The 22889-nt window shown below is 42.9% G+C and overlaps 4 protein-coding genes across 4 annotated transcripts in view; 3 read left to right on the top strand and 1 right to left on the bottom strand.

Annotated features, from left to right (window-relative positions):
* Positions 1–22889, top strand: part of LOC126557593 (probable splicing factor, arginine/serine-rich 7) — a 151520-nt gene that overhangs the window by 105397 nt on the left and 23234 nt on the right. The window lies entirely within an intron of this gene.
* Positions 5072–7853, bottom strand: LOC126557948 (DDB1- and CUL4-associated factor 12 homolog). The gene is made up of 3 exons (XM_050213877.1): positions 6816–7853; positions 5308–5496; positions 5072–5230 (listed from the first exon to the last, which is right to left on the bottom strand). Exons 1-3 carry the CDS (start codon positions 7851–7853, stop codon positions 5072–5074), a joined length of 1386 nt encoding a protein of 461 aa, XP_050069834.1.
* On the top strand, positions 8951–10237 carry LOC126558430 (structure-specific endonuclease subunit SLX1 homolog). The gene is made up of 4 exons (XM_050214445.1): positions 8951–9135; positions 9197–9248; positions 9329–9523; positions 9605–10237. Exons 1-4 carry the CDS (start codon positions 8951–8953, stop codon positions 10235–10237), a joined length of 1065 nt encoding a protein of 354 aa, XP_050070402.1.
* LOC126559476 (uncharacterized) lies at positions 11940–12278 on the top strand. Its single transcript, XM_050215641.1, has one exon. The coding sequence runs from the start codon at positions 11940–11942 to the stop codon at positions 12276–12278; it is 339 nt and encodes a 112-aa protein (XP_050071598.1).

The following is a 22889-nucleotide window of genomic DNA, read 5'->3' as shown; positions in this document are numbered from 1 at the left end:
AGAACACTTCTCTACTACTAGGCGCGTACATCTAACATTAAATGTACATATGGAAGTGTTGTAGTAGAACAACACTACTGCAAGTAGTAGCAATTATGAACTGTTTATTCTGCATTATTTTGTTTCGATTCAAAATTTTATCTCGAAATTTCGAACCAAACGGATGATCCATGCTTGAGCTGATATGGAAAACGAAGATATCGTTTTGTTTTTGCTGTTTCGTGTTTGGTTATATAATCCACAGTCAGCCGCAACTAGTTAACCTACTGCATGTATGTAGCTCTCTACCACTCTTCCAGTCTGATAATCATTCCACTGCGGGGAAAAACGGTACAGACACAGTTTTTTTTTGTGTGTTCCAATTTGGCTTTTGTTCTTTGAACATTATCTACACGACATGTCTCCTCACAGAACAAACATTCTACACGGATGCTGGTATAGTAACAACAAGATTCTGCCTCAACTTTATATACAAAACGACTTTTTTTTCTCTTAAATACACAATTCCCTGGTCTGCGTGGTGTACAGGGCTGGCTACAAAGGACGCCCGTTACATTACATTGTTACTGTTACGATAGATACTAGAGAACAAGCCTAAACAAATCTGATAGTTTAACTTCTACACAATCTGGCTGATGCTAGAAGAAACAAAAACTGGGGTATCAAGTAATTTTGTAATCTCAAACTGTGGTCCCATTTTTCGACACAAGAGAGATCACAGACAGTAGCTTTAGTATCCGTTTCTCCATTTTTATTTTGTTCGGCAAAACTACATTCCTGAACCTGCCTGCCAATCAGGTAGTGAAGGGTAGTGGACAAAACTAGGGCAAAAAATGATATTGAATGTTGTGTCGTTTAAAATACAAACACAGATACATCCTGTATCCATAGAGAGATATGGAGTAATGAAATGATTCGAATTTATAATAAGACTCTAACTAGCCACGGTACACATAACCTGCAAACACACACACACACACACACACACACACACACACACACACCAATATTTGTGCAAAAGAAGAAATCAGCCAACAAAACATCAGGAGCGTTGATTGTTGTTACAAATTTACTTTTTTTATTATAAATACTTAGTACATAACTTCTTAAAACCATTGTATGTGTGTGTGCGTGCGTGTGAATTAGAGAAAGATAATGATGTAAAACCCGCACCAAAATAATTTATGCACCTAAACAAACACACACACACACACACACAAACACCCACACAAAATTAACTTTTAGATGAAAATTCGTACTCAAGATGCAACATTTGTATCGACAGGCGAGTAGATTGTAAGATACGAGAGAGAAAAAACAGCCAACAATAGCGCGATGCTAGGTACTTTGGCAGCAGATTCAGCGCATAACACAAATGTAGGGGAGAGTCTGTTAATCGGTGTGGCTAGATGAAAATAGCGCCTTTGATGAGATCTCTTTACATCCGATGCAACCCCGAGGTCATAAAAATGCACCCTTTGTGCGTGTGTATGTGTATGTAGAACTGTAGAAACAAACAAAACGACAACAAAAACAATTACACCTACAAAAATCTGAATGTAAGATACGATAGCCTTCTTAAAACGAACACCACCACCACAGAGAGAGAGAGAGAACCTAACTGGGTCATCAGATCGATTTGCTTATAAATCGAAGAAGATAAAGTTTTTCCATATATTAAACAAACAACTGAAATACTGAATTTTGAAAATATTAACGTACAATGTGTCCTGTGTCCGGTTAGTAAAAAAAAGCGTATGTGATGTATTCTACATAGATCGAACGTGATCGATTAAGCGACTAAAGCAAGAGCGACTACTGATTAGAGCTGAGCAACGCGAGAAGTGGAGTGTCTCCAAATAAATAGTATTGGGTATTATATTAGTAGTGTCTCCCCACCCGAATCGTGAGCGCCCGCTTGAGTCAAGCTAGCCGTTCCGCTTGATATATCCTTCCGGAATCTCAATACAAAAGGAACGGCGCGAAACCATTCAAAAGTAACACAATTAGAAATGGGAAAACTGGGTGAGAAAAAGTTGCGCATTTTGTTTAAAGTTTAAAAAGGAATCATTTCTTAGCTTTCCGTATTCCTCAGCCAGCAGCTGATGTGTTCTTTAAACACGACTTCAATTCCAATCTCTGGTACGGGGCACAACCAAATAGTCTTGTAACGCACAAACACAACCTTTGGTTTTTCTTTTGTAAAACTTTGTTATATACGTACAGCAGCGAGGCGCTGTTGTTTCTGTTCTCTAACAAACCCTCTTCCCCCTCCCTGAACCGGTCATACGTACCGCTTTCGTCTTCTATTGTCGTCTTCGTCGTCCACAATGCGGGTTTTAAAGGGCAAAACGATAAGTAGCAAGAAGTAAAAATGGTCGCGCAATCAGGTGTGAAACTACTGTATACTATAGTGTACTTTAGGGGACTTTTTGGGGAGGCAGTTTGTATTTCATATAGATAGGGAAAAGCTGAGTATGCCGGTAAAACGTTTGCTACGCGCATGGCCTTTTTACGACGTGACGCGTGAGAGCGGGCGGGCGCGGCGGACGGGAAACAAAAAATTGTGGAATATTAAGCGACAGTTGCACATTATTATACATACATATATTGAATTATACTATTGCTATTATTATTATTATTATTACATTATTAATATTATTAATTTTATTTTAGATACATTAATAATGTGTCCGTTTTTTTTTTTTGTTAGAGTGTAAGTGAACGAGCGAGAATGGGCGGAAAAGAGGAAAAAACGATAACTTAAAAACAAACACTGAGTGAACTGTTACAAAACATATTTCACTACTCCTGATTATGAGATAAAGAATAAGGAATCGAACAGTTGAAAGCATATGTCATACGATTTGTTCATTTTTTGGTGCGATTACGTTTTGAAAGAAAAACAGTAAGATGTCTTTTTCCGGATTCTAATTCACACCTGAAACGAACGAACCACCATCTCTTGATCATGGAGCAAAGGTATTTAGCCGATTTTCCTTGTATATTCATTTAACTAAGCGTACAAATGCACTTCTTATTTACTTTGTCCATTCCTCCATTAACCTAAACGTTCTAGCACTAAAGATAAAATTTACATCGCGCTTTAATACCCAAAGGGGTATAGTTTTGATATGCCTGGGCCACAGAACAGAGATCGGCAAAGGGCGGCTTGGATCACCCTGTAGTGTAAAGATATTTGAGTTTTTACTCTGAAAAGCTTGCCAATCAGTTCTCTAGCCCATTAGCTCGTGTTGTGCTTCAAAGCACGTACAGAGTCGTCAAGATCGTGAAAGTCTTATGTCATCTGTAGTAGCATTCCTAACCCTGCAGCTCTTCTAGAGTCCAGCAACAATACAGGGTCTTGTATTTCAATTCAATCGAAACCGATTATGCGGCCTATTCCGGAACCAATGCCTGATACCGGTTTCTGAGAACTGATTCCGATTCCGGAACCGGTACTCATTCTTGATCCAATTCCAGGATCTATTCTGAACCGCTTCCAGGAATTATGGAGCACTAATTTGGTCAGTCGTCACTACATTTGTTTGTCATTTTCATAGATGATTGACAGTTCATTGATTTTAAAAGGCAACAAAGCATTTTCCAAATTTCGGCAGCCCTCTATTGCCTTCACTGACGTATATAATTTTATGTTATGATCTGCAAACATAAAATAGCAGTTATTTTCATGAATAACATCACACACAAACATTTGTGTATTTCCAGAAGGATCAAGCACCCAAACATACAGGAACGTAGTTTCTTTTTGTCATCTTTTTCAAATACAAACACAACAGTTTCTTTTAAATTGATCTTATTGATAATTCTTCTAGGTAGACTTTATTAGCATTTTTACGAAATTTCTATTATAGTACTCATTATCATCATGCCTAAACGAATCGTGGTTGGGTGGTTGGTTGGTTGGTTGGTTGGTTGATCAACTTAACTTACAAAAACTATCAAGCACGATCATCAATTTGTTTAGCATTTACGCATGCATCATGGTTTCCAAGCGCTGAGAAAACGGTTGAAACATTTCCTTCTTGTATAATTTACTTATTCTTTTCTTCTTGGCTTAACGACTTACTAGGTCAAACCAGCCACCGATTGGCTTACTATCACGTAGTTGGATAGTTAGTCCTCACTACAAGGGAACGATCTCGGATGGGATTTTAACCACGGTCCTGTCCAGTGTGAGATATACAATCCTTTAGGGGGAGGGCACCAAAGCTTGTCCGACATAGTTGCATTGCCCTTTACCTGGTACACTTTTTCTCAAACGATCGAACATTCACCACGCCACCAAACCCTATTCTGTACAACACTTACCAATTTGATTTGCTGTATGTATATCGTTAGAAAAAAAATCCTTGTGGCTCTGTTTGAGAAGATTTGTTCTAAAAAAAAGGAAGCTGAGAGTTGCTACATAGCCCATATCCTATGTGCGTGATGTCGGTGAGCAAAATGAAGCTTTAAAAACTATCTTTAAAAAATTAAATAATAAAAACGTGTACCTTAGCTAAATGGTGCAGATTCAGCCGAAATATGTTGCGTAAAACACAATGGAATTAAAATTTAACTAATAAAACAGTAAAGCAATCGTTGCACACCAAAGTCGTAAAGATAAGTTGCACACAATTCAAATGGGAGGGGGAGAATACACCGGCCACCGTCAAACTCCGAGTCGAACCGGAACAGTGTTTGTAGATGTACGTGTCTTCTTAAAACATTTTCAATACTTATACTTAGTTGGTGTTCGATGAGCATGTCCTTCAGCCAATGGATATCAACAACCATTGGGGTGGGATACCGCCGATCAAACCCCCAATCAATGCATCATTACACCATAATCATCGTATTAACCTTCTTATTATTTTTGACTTAACGACCTCTAAGGTCATGCCGGCCATCGAAATGGCTTACCAGACTGCCGATACCACGTAGTTGGTTAGTCAGTCCTCATTACGCGGGAACGGTTCGGATGGGATTTGAACAACTGTCCTGGCGTTTGAAGACCGGCGCCGCTGTCGCCTACACCACCGGGCCGCCCCTATTATCGTATTAACCATTATTGCCAGATACCTGCATAGTTTCCTATAAGCGTGGCTGGTAACGGTCCGCCAGCAGTGAACAGGCGCGTACCACTGCTGTCGTAGCAGTGTGTGTAGATAGCAGGCAAGTACTTGTTTTGTTGGAATCCATCCATTTCTTCGTCCGGAAATTGGGCCTGAAATTGCGAGCAACGGAACATAAGATAAAAAGATTTCCCTAAACCACCGATCAGGAAGGTTTGCTACATCGTACCACATAGCCTTTGCTAGCTTTCAGTACCACCGTGCGGGAAGAGTTGATGCACGATTCGAGATATTTGCCCGCTCGGATGTCGAAAAACATCAGCATGCCCATCCCGGTACCGATGGTGAGGATGTTTCCTTGGAAGCTGGCTGACCGTATACCGTAACCACTGTACCGGGATGCAATCTTTTTCACGGCCTGTGGATTACATGACAAAAAAAAACCATGAGAAAACTTTATATCTACTGGTTAACATGTTTTTTTTTTTAATTAAAATTTCTAAAAGGCTTACTTAATTTGTTTTTAGTGATTTAAAGGCACATTCAAATGGTGCATTTGTCTTCGGGCAACTCAAATATTATTTATTATTTAATTTTACTTATTTTAAGTATGACGGCTTGCGCCGTATTGTTAACACCGCATGTGATGACTATGTACATAAACTAGATTGACATAGGGCATTTACTCCCTGTTTTTTGCCTAATCCGAGGCAAGCTCGGTTGCAACTTAAATATTTACTGAATATTTAATATACGACAAGTATATTATATACATCAAGTTTAGCGTGATGCGTCTTAGATTTAGATTTTTTTAAAGAAAACTTTAAAAATTGTCTTAATTTTGAATGGCGATGACACTAACACAAATGATTGGTTTAAAATGTTGTTACAATTCGACATTGGAAAATCATTCTACAAATGTGTGACCCTCTCTGCTAGGCAATCCTTGGATAATTTCCTGGCACCATAGCCATGGCTGCATTAAACAATAATGTTTGCACAGTTTCAGATAATTTGTAGTAGATTCTTAGCGATCACTGATTAATTAAATTCTTGGAAAGGATCGTGAAAGAATGCCGACCTAATCTAGGATCTTTTCCAATGTGTAAGAGAATGCTATGAACCTTAGGTCCAATGGATGAAACGAGAAAGTCACCTAGGTTTTGGGTTTTCCTCATCAGTTTTAGACCGCAAAGAACTTGAAGCTTATAGATGGTCCAGAGCCTGACATTTATTACAAAGAGGAATTGCCAAATTTGCTATAGCCAGTAGTACGAAAGTACCTAACGACATTCAATTTGTTTGACCGAGGATAGAGCTAGTAATACGAACAAATTTTCAATTGCAATTTCTCAAATGTTTTAACTCAAGCTGCTTCAAAACATCTTCAGAAGAATGTTTTTCGTTATCTCTATGAGGTAATCCCTAGCTACGACTATGAAATCGAGCTTCCTGGGCCTTCCTAAGTTATTCCGCTGGTAAGAGTATGTATTACTTCAATCTTTTTAAAAACTAAAAGGACTGGCAGTTAGTGGCCATAGGACTTCAATTAATTTGATGCGTTTGTCAAATTTATGTCTATACAATACATGATGATACAAGAGACAATCGATGTATTACTAGAACACAGGGCAATGAACTTGATAAAAAAAAAAGTTTCTTTACTCCTATTTCCGTCAGTCAAAGCAATAGATCAATGTCCAAAACCGAGATCGAATACAGAATCAATGCAATTACCTGCAGTGTCCGAGGGTCCAGCAGCAACGTGTACGAACGACACCCAACCGCGTACAATCCGTTCGGTTGGCAGGCTATGCACACATTTTCCTGACAGTTGGGTAGCTTCCGGGAAAGCTTTTGTGAGAACGTTTCCGCATTGAAAAGATGCATGTATCCATTCAGGGAAAGCAGCGCTAGCTCCCGATACTCTTTGTTGAAACAAATTGCACGGATCTTTTGCGCCCCACGGCAATCCTTCACCGCAACGGGCGAAATGTGCGCATACGTTGGCACGTCCTGCTCTTCCTCGCCGTCCTTTGCCTCGGGAAACTCCATCAGATCCTCGTTGACACGCCACAGGGCTAGCTTGGTATCGCGCGACCCTGACACCAGGAACTGATCGTCCAACCAGCACATATCAAACACCCAGTCACGGTGTGCATTTTCGCCGATACAGAGCGGATCCATCGTTGGCAGCCGGTACAGTGCGATGTCGGCCGAATGCCTCGCACCGGTCGCAAGCAAACTGTGGCTCGGATTGATCTGGCACGCGTGTATACCGGACTGTGTGTCGGGGCTCGCTCCGTGGCTGTTCGGTAGCGTCGGAATCGCATCCACCCGCCGCATGTTCACGTCGTACACCAACAGCTTATTGCACTTGGTACCGAACACGACCTGCCGGTTGCTGAGCCACTGCGAACAGAACACCTTGTTGATGTTGCCGAGGGAGATTGGTGTTTCGCGGAACATGTCGTGCGTCAGGATGTGACGACTGGCGTACGTCGGATCGATCGTTCGCTCATCGTGCAAGTCTGATTCTCTGCTGCGGATGTAGTCTACAAAGTTATACGATGTACTAAGGACCTGATGCTGTTGGCTTGGCGTTTCCTCCTCGCTGTCGCTATCTTCGTACGTCACGAAATCGTCCGGTTTGTCCGGCTTTCGGCGCCGTTCCAGGCGCAACGTACGGTGCCTAATCCGACGTTCCTCCAGCCGATTGGGAATGTAACAGCTGGGCCGTTCGCCAGCCACCGGTCGCTTCAACGTTTTGGACATCTTCGTTGCACCGGGCGCGCACGTTTACCGTCTGGCCACTTCTTACAGACGGTCTGTATGTGCGTGTGTGTGTATGTATCTACCGTCAATCACCAATCGTGTTCACTCTGCTGAAGAATCGATCAGTGAAACAGTTAACTTACTACTCAAGTTCCAACAACACGACATACAGTGATATGTTCCGCGGGGTACTAGGGAACGATACCACCTAACGTGTCTGTGGATGCTGGACACTAGCTAGCACACCTGTATGAAGCACAGCGAATCGGTAACGGGGGAGGCTTAACACACAAGGTTGTTGTGTGGTAAAATGGGACAACGGAGCGGAGCAGCCACAATCGCAGCAGTTTCATAGCCTACTCCCTTACGAAGAAACGCCTCCTGCTGTAGCCTACGCTCACGCACGCACACATTTTACGTTTTTTTTAAAGCGCGATTTATTTTTGAAAATCTAACTAGTTTTGTATTATGTGATCGTATATAATTACAAAACTCTGTACGCTGTACGAGCTATTCTAGCTTTCCTAATAAAAATTCTCTACATCGATTTGACAATCATCGGCACAGGGTGCCTCAGACCGAGTGTGTGTTTTCGCCTAGAAACGTCATAGCGTTACACCACACGTCTGACAACGCAGTGTAATTACACCACAGCTTAAAATTACATCGGTGTTTAAAAAAGCATTTTAAATATAATAAAAATGAATAAAAATAAATGCCATTACATTAAACTACAACTATAGGTAATTTAACATAAATGCGATGAAGACAGAAGTTAGTTAGATGATCAGCGGATAATCCTAGAAGTTGGCAATATTGTTACGAAAAAGCATTTTAATGCTTTTGTAACTTTTCGACCACCTTTCGAGAGGATTATTTAAATTGTTTTATACAATTGTCAATCGCAACAAAAAAAAAATTACTTGAACAATGTCCAGCAAATGATTCAAATGATGACCGAACCGTCGTCCTATGTGCATTGTTTGTTTATGTTTGCAGTAAACAATGCCAAAATTGCATATTTTCAATCATTGTTGTTATAGTTTCGAAGGCCGTGCATAAGTTTCAAATCAGCTGTACCGCAATGTACCTTGATCATGAGTAACGTAGATGAAATTGAAGATTTCTATGGTGTGTATTTATTGGTGAGCAAAAGTACGAATCCAAAGTTTGCCGGCCGCACGTACATCGGGTATACCGTCGATCCAAATCGTAGAATAAAACAGCACAACCGCGGTGAGGATGCTGGCGGTGCAAGACGAACGTCCAACCGTGGTCCATGGTAAGAACGCTTCGTTTGATCTGCATTTGGATTCCGATTTGATCGATTAAATCTTTGGCAGGACGATGGTCTTGATTGTGCACGGATTTCCGAACAACATTTCAGCCCTACGGGTAGGCAGAATATATGAGCACAACACATTCTAGAAGCTCAAAAGAAATGGAGCATTACTACGCCCTTTTATCTATTTCAGTTTGAATGGGCCTGGCAGCAACCTCGCATTTCCCGCCGACTGAAACAGATTCCAGAACTGCAGAAAAAGCTACGCAAGGAATCTAACTTTGAGTACAATTTTCGCATACTTTCGGAGATGCTGAGAATTGGGCCATGGAATCGGTTGCCGCTCGTAATACGCTGGTTTGCTGATGAATTCCACCGGGAATTTGAGGTATGCATGCTAGACTGTACCTGAAGTGCACATTCCTATACGATCGCTGATACTTCAATGATCATTCCGAACGATTTACAGGCAGGCAAAAAGCCACCCCTCCATATGCCCATCTGTTTTGGGCGAATGAAAAAGATAAAGCGTAAACAGCAAAAGACGAATGTGACGGGTGAAAGAGCGAAAGCAAAGCAGCGCGTACCGAATCAGGCGAAGAGCTGCAAAATAGCCATCAATTACGATTTCGATGAGTACGATCTGCTTGTGATGGGTGGTGAGAACATCGATGATAGTCCAAATCATGTCATCAAGGAGCAAACGTTACCAGACACACAAGACGCGAGTGTGGTAATTAGTTCCGATTCGGAATGTGACGACAACGGTGTGAATGTGGAGGAGAATGGGTCACAGTCGACAACGACCGATTGTACAATATGTAATCGGTTAATGGTTTTGGAGGAAATGGAAGGGCAGGGGGATTTAGTTTTACGATGCCTGCAGCCAAGCTGTCCTCTAGTTTGTCATCCGGAATGTTTGGCTGCATCTGTTCTAGAACCGGGTCAGTACGTTCCCGTCGAGGGAGATTGTCCCGTGTGTGAGGGACACTTTCTGTGGGGTGACATAATACGTAAAGCCAACGGGTGTAGCGATTTGGTGGATGATGCGGAAAACGTTGGCCCACTTGAGGTGGACGATATATCTGATGAAGAGGAGTAATGTAGGTAACGTCCAAGAAGATGGCAGTTTAAGTTAGAGACACTAGTAATGAGGCCTTTTAATGTTAAATATAAGAAATAAAAAACTGGATTACATTAAGTTATATGCGTTGTGTCATTTGGTAGCTTGGTGATTGATTTAATAGCGACAGTTGCCTTTTGGAGGCCATAAGCAGGAGGGACGCCGGTCTTCCTCCCTCTAGCGATCCCCTGTAGTGATACAACTACGTGGTATCATCAGATACCGGATTGATCTTATATAGTAGATCGTTACGTCAAGAAGAAGCTCTATGGAGGGTGGACATCGAATACGCTGACTAGGCCAAATTCAGAAGACAAGGAGAGGCCGAAGTCGCATCAGCAACACACAACTGCGAATTTTCGGACACGTGGGTAGGATCATGATGCCCCTGATCAAGTGCAAGATCCTCGAAATGCTTAAGGATGCCAGGACTGTACATATATAGACAAAGTCCCAAGCATCTGTCCGTGGGTTGTTAGCACGAAGGGATCCGGATCCCAGCTCATTAATATTGTTACTAAGCAGGACTGTCTTTCCAGCACACTTCTTTCTTATCAAGCGCCAAAACCGTTTCGTCGTCTTAGGCTGCAGCATCAATTTTCGATACTGCTCACGGTCTAACTCCGTCATATGTCTGCCTATTCTTCTTCTTATTGGCCTGTTCAGGGTTGAGCTCGTCGCGTAGACATGGCCAGGTCAGACTGTCTGCCTATTATCCTGGCCCTTCTGGTGGATGCATCATCGCTATCAATGACTTAACCCTAGCGAATCTAATTCACTGCACAATTTAAACGTATATACCAGTAATTTAACGAAGCTCCAAATAGAAAGGACCTCCTTACGTTCAAGCACCAAAAAAGAGGAATTTCACTCTTCTTCTTCTTCTTAAGATGTGATCTGTTCTAGAATGTTAGATTTCGGTTCCAATTTTTCACACGGTAGCAGAGAGTATCGGATCCCCTTCAGCATGTTTCACCGTAGTAAGCACTGATTTCTCGGTTAAGTGCTACGAAAAAAAATCCGTGTAAATAAGTCTTTTAGTTATTCTAGACTTGACATGACCTAACTGGTCATTAAGCTGAAAAAAAGAGTAATGATCAATCTGAACAATTAAATTTAGAAAAAAGAAAAGTAAACGATTCACTGAAGAGTTACACCATACTTTCTTTCGCCTGTGTTCGACATGCCTGAGCGAAACATGCGCTACTCTCATCCATCCGCGACACGAGAGAGATCTCCGAACAGCGAAAGACAGACAGAGAGGGCGAAAAAAAGTGATCGAGCTTTTCCGAAGCTTACTACAGCGCTGAACATAGCTTTTAGTGATCATTCTGACTCAAGCATCCACCGGGATCGGATCATAGAGTTGTAATAAAAAATTAGCATCATAATTTCCAACGTTTCTTTTCGGTTAAAGCTACACCAAGTGCGTGTGTTGTGATTGATGATCATTTAGATTGAAACACTCAACGCGATCAGAATATTCCTCCTCAAGGTTGATTACGACTGGTGGTTGGTAATATTTAAAGTTTTGGCTTTACAATTTTGCAACGTGTGTACGCGAATTTTTGCGCCCTGAGTGACTGAGAGCCCAATTCGATTCGCGTTAGTTCCGTGTAGTGTAGAGTTCCCCACAATTAAACGATAAAAAGACAACAACAAAATCCTTCCAACACCCAACATGAACACCCGTCAGTTGCTGGTGGTCGGCCTGATCGTCCTGCTAACCGTGGCCAGCCTGTGCGATGCGAGGCGCCGTTTTCCCAACCGGCGGCGTGGTCCTTCGCGGAAAACGCTCAAACAGCTGTACTACGAGTCGCGCGAAACAAACACACCCAACTTTGTCCGGCTGGTGCTGATGCGGCTGATCTACGGCATTGCGACCCAGATGGGAGTTGAGGAGCGGCTGGACAATGTGTTTGGTGGTGCATTCGTACCGCCGAACGCTGTCGACGATAGTTCGGACTTTTTCGACGTGCTGAGCGACGAAAGTGGAGAAGATTTTAGCTTCGGACTGTGAGGTAAGTGTAAAGTGTGTGTCTGTGTGACCTTCGGGATCGATGTAACGGCATCCGGCATCCGTCTATGACACAATTTGTTTGATTAATCCGATCTAAATGGTTTGAACGAGGTGAAACCCAGCGTGGTTCCACTTCCCCGTGGCGCATTTCACGATTTCACGCCTGCCCATTGCTGTGTGGCCGAAACCGGTCGATCGCCATTGTTTCGATGACGCCGCCGCCCGTCGATGAGCTCGGCCTTTCTTCTGGGTGGAACGGTATTTGGCGCAAAAGAAAGTGGCTTCTGTGTGTTTCATTTCTGGGTGAATTGTTGGACGATCTTGGGCATTTCGGAGGTGGAGGCGTGAGGGTTTGGAGTGATTGCATGAGGTGGTGTGTAGTAAGGAGCTGATCGATCGATCGATCAATCGACCAGTGGAGTGTGCCTCATTGGCACGAGAGTCAAGAGCACAGGTGAAGAGTTTCCGTTGCGCCATTGAGGACTCGTTGCCTCTTCAGCAGCTTCTTTCATCGGTTGATGTGCCAGTTTCTTCCGGCTTCTATTCCGACCAACATAATCGATCTCTCACCAAGCAGAGAGAGAGCGAAAGAGAGCGAGAAGAAAGGGCCGGGACAGTCCGGGTGAATTTCATTAAATAACCTCTTCCATCATCCACAATCCCCGATCCTCGATGCTTCCTCAACGAGAGTAAAAATTCAAATACAAATAATGACGCCAACAACGCTATTATTGTTGAAGCTGGGGCGCATTTTAGCCTGTTTCGTTGCTTCTTAGGATGCGATTTTTTCTGCTGTTTTCTTGTGGTTAGCTTTTTAATAACCAATCGTTTCGCTTGTTGCGGTTCGAATGAAGCGGAAAATATCGGTAAGCACGCTGTTCGGTCGCGGGAAAAGTGACCTCGAAACAGCAGTAAGACGATGATGCGTGTCCCGAAATAAAAATCCTCCGCTCTTGTTCTTGTGCTTGCTGGCACAATTGCTTCACTGGATGACCCCATTTCGGCTGGGGAGTCATCGGAACGCTATGGATGTGATGTAAATAAAGCACGATCCATCCAGTGATCACTAAGCCGATGAGTTTTTTTGTACATCGAACAGGGAAGAATGCGGTGGAATGCAACTACTGCAGAACTACGGAACACGGAACACTGTCGGTGGGCGATCAGCTTCCACCTCACCAGTAGATCACCGGAAGGTTATTTGCACGGTGCGATGATGGGTGTTTGTTTGATTAAACACCTGTGGCTAGGGAAAAGAAGTATTTTCTTCAAACAAAACCAAGCACAAAGGGCATTTGTTTGCAGACGACGGTACGACGGTCACGTTCCATTCCCAACCCAACGCGGACAGTGTGAAAGTGGTCACTGTATCGCTAGCCCGAATGGTGGCAGGAAATAATGTTAATGACACACCGTACACGGGCGGGCGGCATACTGTTGTCACTGTGAACCACCCGTACCGTAATGTTACTTCCCAAACTCCATTTATGTTTCACTTGCAAGCGCGTTTGTCCGGAATGAAAGTCTCATTTCTTTTTACATTCTTTTTTTTTTTTGCTGTTGGTTCAAATGAAAATACGATGGAATGGTGTGTGGTTCAAACAAATATGTTTGTGTGTGGGTTTTTTTTGTCCTATCCTCCTGAACCTGAACCTGAAGAGTGAATAAACAATGCGGAATCGGTACATGAGTAGGTAATTAGAGAATTTAGTTATAGAAGCGAAATGGTTTTCTGGTGATAATGAATTTGCACTGATGAGAAATATATTGCTGTTGATTTGATGGCAAATCCCCACGTGACGATGTCGGGAAGGACAACTTGATCTGAACATGATCGGATAAGCTCTTCCACTACGCCGAGTAGGATCCGATTATGTCCTTAAGTAAAATAACTCATTTGAAGACTTTTTTGAAATATGTTTTCCTTTTCACTGTATGCGAAGAGTTATAAGACTTTTTTAATAAGCTCTACAGCCCAGAACCTAAATGTATGAGCACTTATTTAATAAGAATTAAACTAGAGCATGAGGAGATGTACGAAAATGAGGCTTTATTACATTTAAAAACAACAATGCAATGGCACAAAAATATCTAGTCGAGTGACCCAGCAGACCAAGTCTCCGCGAGCTTGTAAAACCGAGGAGAAAGAAGTGTTCGTACATTTGGGTTTCAACATTTTATCTCATAATAATTTATGGATGCCCTTTGCATTGGTGATGAGAATAACAATTCTTTTTAAGGAATTAGTTCACTTTTATTGACTCCCTACTGGGATTTAATTCTTTTAACAACTCTTTTCGGAGCCGCAATAACAGGAGTTAATCTGGAATAAACTTCAGACTGCTTCCGACGCCGGATCAATCCGACGCCGAGGAAAATGAGGAATTACCCATTACTACTTCAAACCCCAAAACACGACTGGCGACTATTAACTACTTGGGAGTAATTTTGATAATAAAGATTCCGATACGCGTTTTAACATAAGCGTTATAGTCCCAGTACTCACATACGCCTCTGAGACATGGACCCTGTCCAAAAGCGACGAAGCCCTCTTAGCTGCGTTCGAGAGGAAGATGCTCAGAAGGATCTTTGGCCACGTATGTGTGGAAGAACAATGGAGGAGCCACCACAACGACGAGCTGTACGGAACTGTATGACGATCTCACCGTCGTGCAGCGAATTAGGTTCCGAATGGCTGGCCATGTTATACGTATGGCACTGGACGACCCAGCTCAGAAAGTCCTTTTAGGCTGTCCTCACCTTGACCGTGACCGGATTCTACTGCGGCAGGCCAAGACCGAAAAGCGGTTGTTGCGCCTGATAAGTAAATCTTCTTCTTGTTCTTCTTCTTGGCCTGCTCAGGATTGAGCACGTCGTGTCGACATCGCCAGGTCTCCAATCAGTTTCCAAAAAACTCGGTCTAGGACTGCAGTCCTCCATCGACGGCTGCATCCGATCTCCGACAGGTTCTCCGACCTTACTTGATCCAGCCAACGAGCTTGTTGTGCTCCTCTACGCCTCGTGCCAAACTGGTGGTCGTTGACGAGCACGTTCTTGGTGGGGGCATGAGTCCGGCACCCTCATCACATGCCCCAGCCAACGTATCCTTCCGGCTTTGACTACCGTCAGGATATCAGCACCGCCAAACAGGTCGGCTAGCTCGTGGGCCATTCTCCTTCACCACATGCCCTGCTCGCACACACCACCAAAGATAGTCCTTAGCACCCGCCGTTCGAAAATGGCGAGTGCATTGGCGTCCTCCGTCAACATAAGTCAAATCTCGTACCCGTAGAGGACTACCAGACGTATCAAAGTGCGTTAAATCGTGCATTTCGTGTGTTGTTGGAGTCTCAGAAGGAACTCTACCACCTTCAGATCGTCGCCGTCAACTGATACTCTACTTCCGAGTCGGGCTCTATCACGGTCAGAGCCACCGGCAAGCAGGTATTTTGTCCTCGTCGCATTGATGCTCAATCCAATTCTATTGGCCTCGCGTTTCTGTCGGTTGTATGCCTCGCACACCGCCGCAGATGATCGTCCGATGATGTTGATGTCATCCGCGAAGCCAAAGAATTGGAGAGATCGGGTGAAAATAATCGATAAGTAAGAAAAGTAAGTAAAAAGCGTTTGAACACTCCTTACGATTCGCATCCCTCTTGCGACTTTTAGATGTTTGGCAGTAGGTTTAAAAAAAAAGATCCTCAAAAGAAGACCAAAGGGGCGGCCCGGTGGTGTAGGCGACAGTGGCGACGGTCTTCAAACGGCGGGACCGGTGTTCAAATCTCGCCCGGACCGTCATTTCACCATTTCTATGGCCGACATGACCGTAGAGATCGTTAAGCCAAGAAGAAGACGAAGAAGAAGAAAAGAAAACCAACATGCAATACCTCTACAATGATCGCCAATTACTGCATAAAACAGAACATGTTTGAATGTCAATTTATACCAACTCATAATGTTTATAATTTTTGTTTTGTCTTTAAAGCACTGATCGTAGATCAACTTTTTAGAATTTAAATTAAGCTTTCGATATGCCCTTCACGAAACACACGGAAAGGGTCGAACAGGACAAAAAGATTGTTTTCTCCTCTACTCCGGTTCTCAGAAACATACCAACCAGCATTGATATGGTTTGTTCCGGTGCAAAAGTTCTTTCACTGGCACGCAACAGCAACAAAAACCGTCCACTTGAAACAAGATCATTCCTACACCATTATTCTCGCTAAACAGAATAATGCGTGCTATGAAATGGTGTGTCGTGCGAGAGCACAATCTCCGAACCGAACAAAAACTTAACGGCTTATCGTACCGGAACACACCAGAATGGCAAATGCGCACCATCGGTGCATTAAAAGAGTTCCTTTCTTTTCCGAGATGCTTTGTTTGGTGTGGTAAAAATGTTCACAGCACTGTTATCACTCGGTGCGCTTGTCGAAGAGGGAATACGCACGCATGGTTCTCAGGTGGCCAACGGTAGTTTCGAGTCGTGGTTGTTTATGCTTTAACAAACAAACATGGGGGCACACAACCACATCCACAATTGTTCGAAAGAACGTGGGAGGAAAGCCAGTCAGACAGGCAGCTACTTTTACAGGAGCCAGACATGATCGTCAAGAACCTTGAAAGAATGCGCAAGCAAAATGTATGTTGTCTGGAGAAATAATCAGCACCCGAATCAGGGGCTGCACACCAACCTTACAAATAAATAGCATATCAAATTATCAATGGAGAGAACAAACAAACAAAAGCACAGCTCCATATGGGCTGTGAGTAATTCGTTTTCATGCGCGAAATGATCGTTGCACTGCTGCTGCGTTCGAATGTAAACAGTGAAAGGGAAACATTCTCGTCATTATGGAGCAGGAAGCGCAGATAAGAAAGTGAGCAGGAAACGATCATTTTGCGGGAAGAACATTCAATAGCAGCAGGAAAAAGGTTTTTAACCTTCCCGGGTTGGCACGGCTTTTTTGGCTTAAATCATAAGCTTTTAATAAAACAACCACAACACGAGGGAAAGTGCACATTCGCTTCACGTGTCTGGTTGACGTTTATTTTATTATGCACAAAGTGATCGTGTGTGAGTGTGTGATTGCGTTTATTTTGGCATCCAATTTTCGATACGTCCGGGTTTTTTTTGTTAACAATTCCAACATTCCCGTATTGGTGTGTGAAAAAGTGAAACCTCCTCGCTAAATAGCTTCTCCCGCTGAAAATCGGCGCCCGCTATGGGACACTTTCGATGATACGCCATCGCGTTTGCTCCCATAAAACGGTCTACAACCGGTGTGGCGACGAGTGGCCGGTTTGGGTTCGTATTTTTGGATTTCACGAAACAAAAAGCTTACCATTTCGTCACGCGGCAAAAAAAAAACCGAGCCAGCACGGGTACCGATACGGATCGCTTTCAATCGGTAGCGGTGCGCCGATCGATGCCGATGTATGGTGAAAATAATGGAAAACGTGATCGGTAAGCACATCCGTAGCAGTTTATTTTTCGGCCTTTGCTTACCGAATTTGCATAACGAATCCACTACGAGCAGGCGTAAGAAATGAAATTCTCTCACAAAAACGCGTCTCGCGTCCCCGTGACGCTTCCGAGTGTGACGAGGATCGACAAACGAACGCCCTAGCTAACGGGGCGTTCCTCGCTTGCGCTAGCGTTGAAGTCGTTTGACTGCACAAGCGTATCAAGTAGGCGCGTCGTGTCTCGAACGACGACGTGACGAGCGGTATTCCTTTTCTCGTACAGGAACGTGGTTTACGGACAGTTTTTAGCCCATTTCTAGACTAATAAATCAGTTCTACATTCTTTTATTTGGCGCTTGGCATCACACAGCCAACCTATTCATAATCGATAACACCTCGTTAGCAAAGCGTAAATAGAAGAAGTTTATGAAAAGACTGATAAACAGAATGCTAATTGGGGTAGGAGAAATCATTGATGACTTCCGAACAATAAACATAAAAAAAAAAACTCTTCGACACCTCCACTGCTACTTTCTTTCGTTTCGGGCAAGTTTTCACCACGAAAGACCGCTTTAAAACCCCAATATTCCAATTATAGATTTATGGCCTCCCAAAACCGATCGAGTGTGTGGGATTGTATATGCAAATTTAATTATCTCTCTGTGTCTCAATTTCTATATTTCTAATAAATCTGATAATTATGGACGGTTTGAGTGCGTGTGTGGGTTTTCGAGGATAATGCATGCATGATCTAATTTTATAAAAATGCAAGCTTTTGTTTAATTTCCTTATGATTATCGAGTTATCAATAAATCGGATCCATAAAATTAAGAACAAAAGTATTTTGTATTCGAAGAATCCACTCAATATAATCGCAGCGAAATGTTGCTTCTTCCTTTGTGAGATGATGTCACCGGGTTTGTCAATCTGTAGCATGGCGCTAAAAGCTGAAAGCTACCACCAGCAGCAGCAGAAAGTAGGAGAAAGCTTAAATCAGACCACTCGCCTAAGATGATTATAAATGTATCTCGTCTCGTTTTTGGGGCTGGACGGGTGGCTCCTAATCCCTCCTGCTAGAAACAGGCCTGCGAGCCGTGCATCGTTTTCATTCTTTTAATGCTCCTTCTTGGGCATTAGAAACTCCTAAATAGCTTTAGGGGAAGGTAGCATTTTCATGCTCCACTAGTGAGGTTTGTACCACACAGATGCTAAATGATCGAAGGTTAGTAAGAAAAAAAAATCATTAACAACATCATTAGCAATTATCTTGTTTACTAGCCCTTCAACAACGGTTTAGCATTAATTGATATTAGCCATAACTTTCACTAGCTCGGTGGTAGGAGCAAGCAGTGTTTTTTGCAACAAACTCACTCAACATTAACACACAAAAAAAGCGGATTAACGTTTATTTCAGAAATAGAAGCTATTACCGAGGGTCGTACTCTTGAAAGCAAATGGGGAAATTAGCTCGGAAATGAGTTAATAAGCAGCTTCTTCAACCAAACTCCACTTTTCTCGGTGGGAAAAAAAGGTAAAAGCACTGTTAACGTATAGTAGCGTATTTCTCCGGGGTGACTTCACTTAACGCCTGCTTAACTGATTGCTTCATCCACTGTACGTTACGATGTGGCGTCACGGGCATGCATACCGCCCGGTTACGCCAATATCTTGACACATTTTCTTGCACCGTACGGCCAACCGCGGGATAGTACTTCACCGGAACCAGAACGCAGCCGACCGCGGGAGCTTGACAAATTGTTTAATAATATGTGTCACGATGATGATCGTCTGCCGAATGCCGAATGTGCCGGAGCACATGAAGCGGCTTTGATTGCATTGACTAGCTAATTTCTAGACGCTTTTCCATGCCCGGCTTGGGCTGCTTTTGCTTGACGTAATACACCGTTTCCGAGGCATAACTTAAGTGTCTCTCTATCTCCCTCTCTCATTCGCTGTCCGCACGCACACGAGTATCATCCGGTGGAGCACAGAAATTAACCTCGATCAAGAAATAGTAGAAGCAATGAACCATTTTTTTGTCTGGTTTTGAACTTGAACTTGATAAAACGCTTCATTCAACCGTCTCTACTGAACCAAATGATGCAATGAAGCGAATTGTCGTGACATCACATTGAAAGTGTACGGGAAGATGAGTTAACTCAAGCACAAAAAATGGAGGCAAAAGCGACAAGAAAACATGTGGTGAAGGTGACGGTAAATTAGCTTTTCTATCGATTTTAAATTAAAGTCACAACAATTCATTACCCCGATCCTGATCCGGGTGGCTGGTCTGAACGTAAGAAGCCGGGAATGTTCCCGTTCCCTGGAGGCCCACTGCCAGACACGCTAACGGAATAGGTTTGGCCCGATTTGGCCCGCAATCGACCAACCCACAGTACACACGGGGCGATGTTCTCGGTACACAGCATTTAACCTCGTTGCAGTAACACACGCACACACACCTTACACGCGCGTATTAAAGCGACGTGATCGGACGGTGTGAAAATGATTATTTGCAATCGAAAAGGTTATGTTGGCGAACCGTGTTTCCCTATTGATCGTACAGCTGTGTTTTGGGCAGCAGCTGGCTGACTCTTTTGAGCGATCGTCTAAAATTATATGTAGATGTGTGATAGTAATTGAAAAGGGATTTAACTCGAACACTTTAAATGGTAAGTCAGGTACCGATTAAGCTTTTACAATAAAATGGATAACGGAACGAATGGAATCAAGCTTTGATGCTTAAGTTAGTTGGAAGTTTTAACTAATTGGCTTCTACAAAAGCGAGATAGCATAATTATAAATTAAAAAAAAAACACAATTTGATAATATAAATAACAATTTAATAAGCAATAAATGGAAGGAACATGGGCAGAATAAAAACTTAGTTGGATTAATGCCTTGCTACTCGGCCATGCTTGCATTATAGCCTTCCAGTTCGGTCTGAACGGGATTTTATAGGTTTGTCGAAGGGATTTGCATGCTGTGATCGTGTCAGAGTTTCACTTACTGTTACGAATTATGCTGACAAAAACTGTTTTGCCATTTTAGACAGGTCTTCGTTGGTATCATATTCAATGAGTGGACTCCATGAGTCCCACAATAACCTAGCAGCCTCCTCATATTGATTTTCCTATCACTTCTTCCCTCTACCATAGTTATTAAGCATTATAAATTGTTAAACTCCCTGGGGCAGACAACGGAATTATTAAATAAATAAATAAATATTTTATTCACTGTCCGGAAGCATTACCCTTTTGGGGGTTACTTTGTCTATTATTCATTTCGACCAAGGGATATTGTTCAATAACGAATAGTGTTTTTTCCGGTCATACTTGAAAGGGTTAGTGCTGAAGCTTATAGTAAAGAACAGGATTCAGGACGGTTTTTAAAGAATAAAAAAGAAAAGCCACAATTTTTTAAACTCTACTTGAACATCAACGAATTGAAAGCTAAAAATAAAACTCGCTTAGCTACATTCCATACATAGTACTACAACGTAGGATATTAATGACATTCTATTTCGAGCAAACAAGCCCTTATTGGCAGCAACTAGAACAGCCTGTACACAGCCCAAGAATACCCGATAATAACCGTTCATTAATGTCCCATCATCTTCCCCTTTTCTCCCTTCAATGTTTCTTCGATCGGGTGTTTTTTTTTTTTTTGCATTCAATGATCGAAACACTTCTTCGCATACATTTCCATTGATCTTCCTGTTTGGAATGCATAATTGTTTTGTTTGCTTGCGCTGTGCTTGTTCGCTTTTCTTATCGTCCGTCTATGGGTACTAGGAAGGGCCTTCTATCCCGGTCGAGCATACCCTCGATGGCGTTCATCGAAGCGACAAGCCACACACCTGTCCGGGCTTTGGCCTAATTTCGAACTGAAGTGATTTAAATATTCTTTTCATGCCGAGATTCCCGGTTTGGTTCCGATCGTCGATAGTCGTCGAGGGAAGAGGTTACTGCGCGATGAAAGCAAAGGGACTTATAATGAAGCCATAAAGACACGGTTGTGCTTCCATCCCTTCCAGAAGAAAAAGCGTGATCAGGAGATCTACATATATATAATCGTGCATCAAAGTGGCAACGCATCCGGATGGGTTTTCTGCATTGATAATGTACCATTCATTACCCTTCCGCTGATTTGCTTTTTCTTTCCCATTTTCTATTTGCAGAACGTACAAATCGGAGGAACAAAAAAACCAACGGAAAATCACATCAATCTCACTGCGGATCCATGCCACATATATGTACATTAAGCAGTAGTAGAAGGAAAACAAAAAAAGCCCCAAACTGCTGCTACAACAATAAACTCCAATCAGTATTGCGGAAGTGCCCGGGAAGTAACCACCGAACGTAACGCCACGACACAGTCATCCACCGAGGCAAGGAGCAGTAGCAGCAGCGGTAGACCCTTTACCACCCTACCACTACCATCCCCTAGACACCGCATTCTAAAACAACCGCTGCTGGCCGCCACTACCATTTGCAGGCGCTCTGTCCAGCGGAACGAACTTTGCTGAGATAACGAATGTTTGCCGTTTTTTTTCCCCCCCGCTGTTTCTTGCGCCTTGATTTGTTTGGCTTAAACTTCACTTCCCGGACACAACGGTCTATTTTTATTGCTGGCCGCAGACTAGCAAATCGATAAGCCACAAGCAGAGTAACGAGCGAGTGATCGTGCGAACGGAATCCAGGTGGTCTAAACGCCGCCTTTAAGCGTTACGGATAATCTAAACCTAGCTAAAGCCCTACTTCAAACGCTAGTGCAGTAAGAAGAGTTTTTTCTTAAGTGATTGTGGTACATTCAGCGTTCAAAGAAGTAGTAGCAGACGCCACTAGACCGACGGTTAAGAGCTCCTTAACATGAACTGACTGGGCGCGGGGGTTAAATCAAACAACGATTAAGCACAAGTGGCTCACAGGCTTAACTGCTGTTGATTTTTGGCAATTAAACTGTCAAAACGAAAAGTAAAAACTGCTGGCTAATGCGCCCGTTTTTATGTTATCGAATTCTTTCTGCCTGATCAGAATGTGGCTCGGGTTCGCCTTCGATCGTTCGATCGAAAACGTGTGTTAAAAAATCACATGCTTCACAAAGATGCACAAATGTTTCCCCCAAAGACCCCCATTAGCGATA

The sequence above is a fragment of the Anopheles maculipalpis genome, chromosome 2RL (assembly GCF_943734695.1).
Source record: "Anopheles maculipalpis chromosome 2RL, idAnoMacuDA_375_x, whole genome shotgun sequence".
Classification (NCBI taxonomy): Eukaryota; Metazoa; Arthropoda; class Insecta; order Diptera; family Culicidae; genus Anopheles; species Anopheles maculipalpis.
This window is presented reverse-complemented; position numbering and strand designations above follow the sequence as displayed.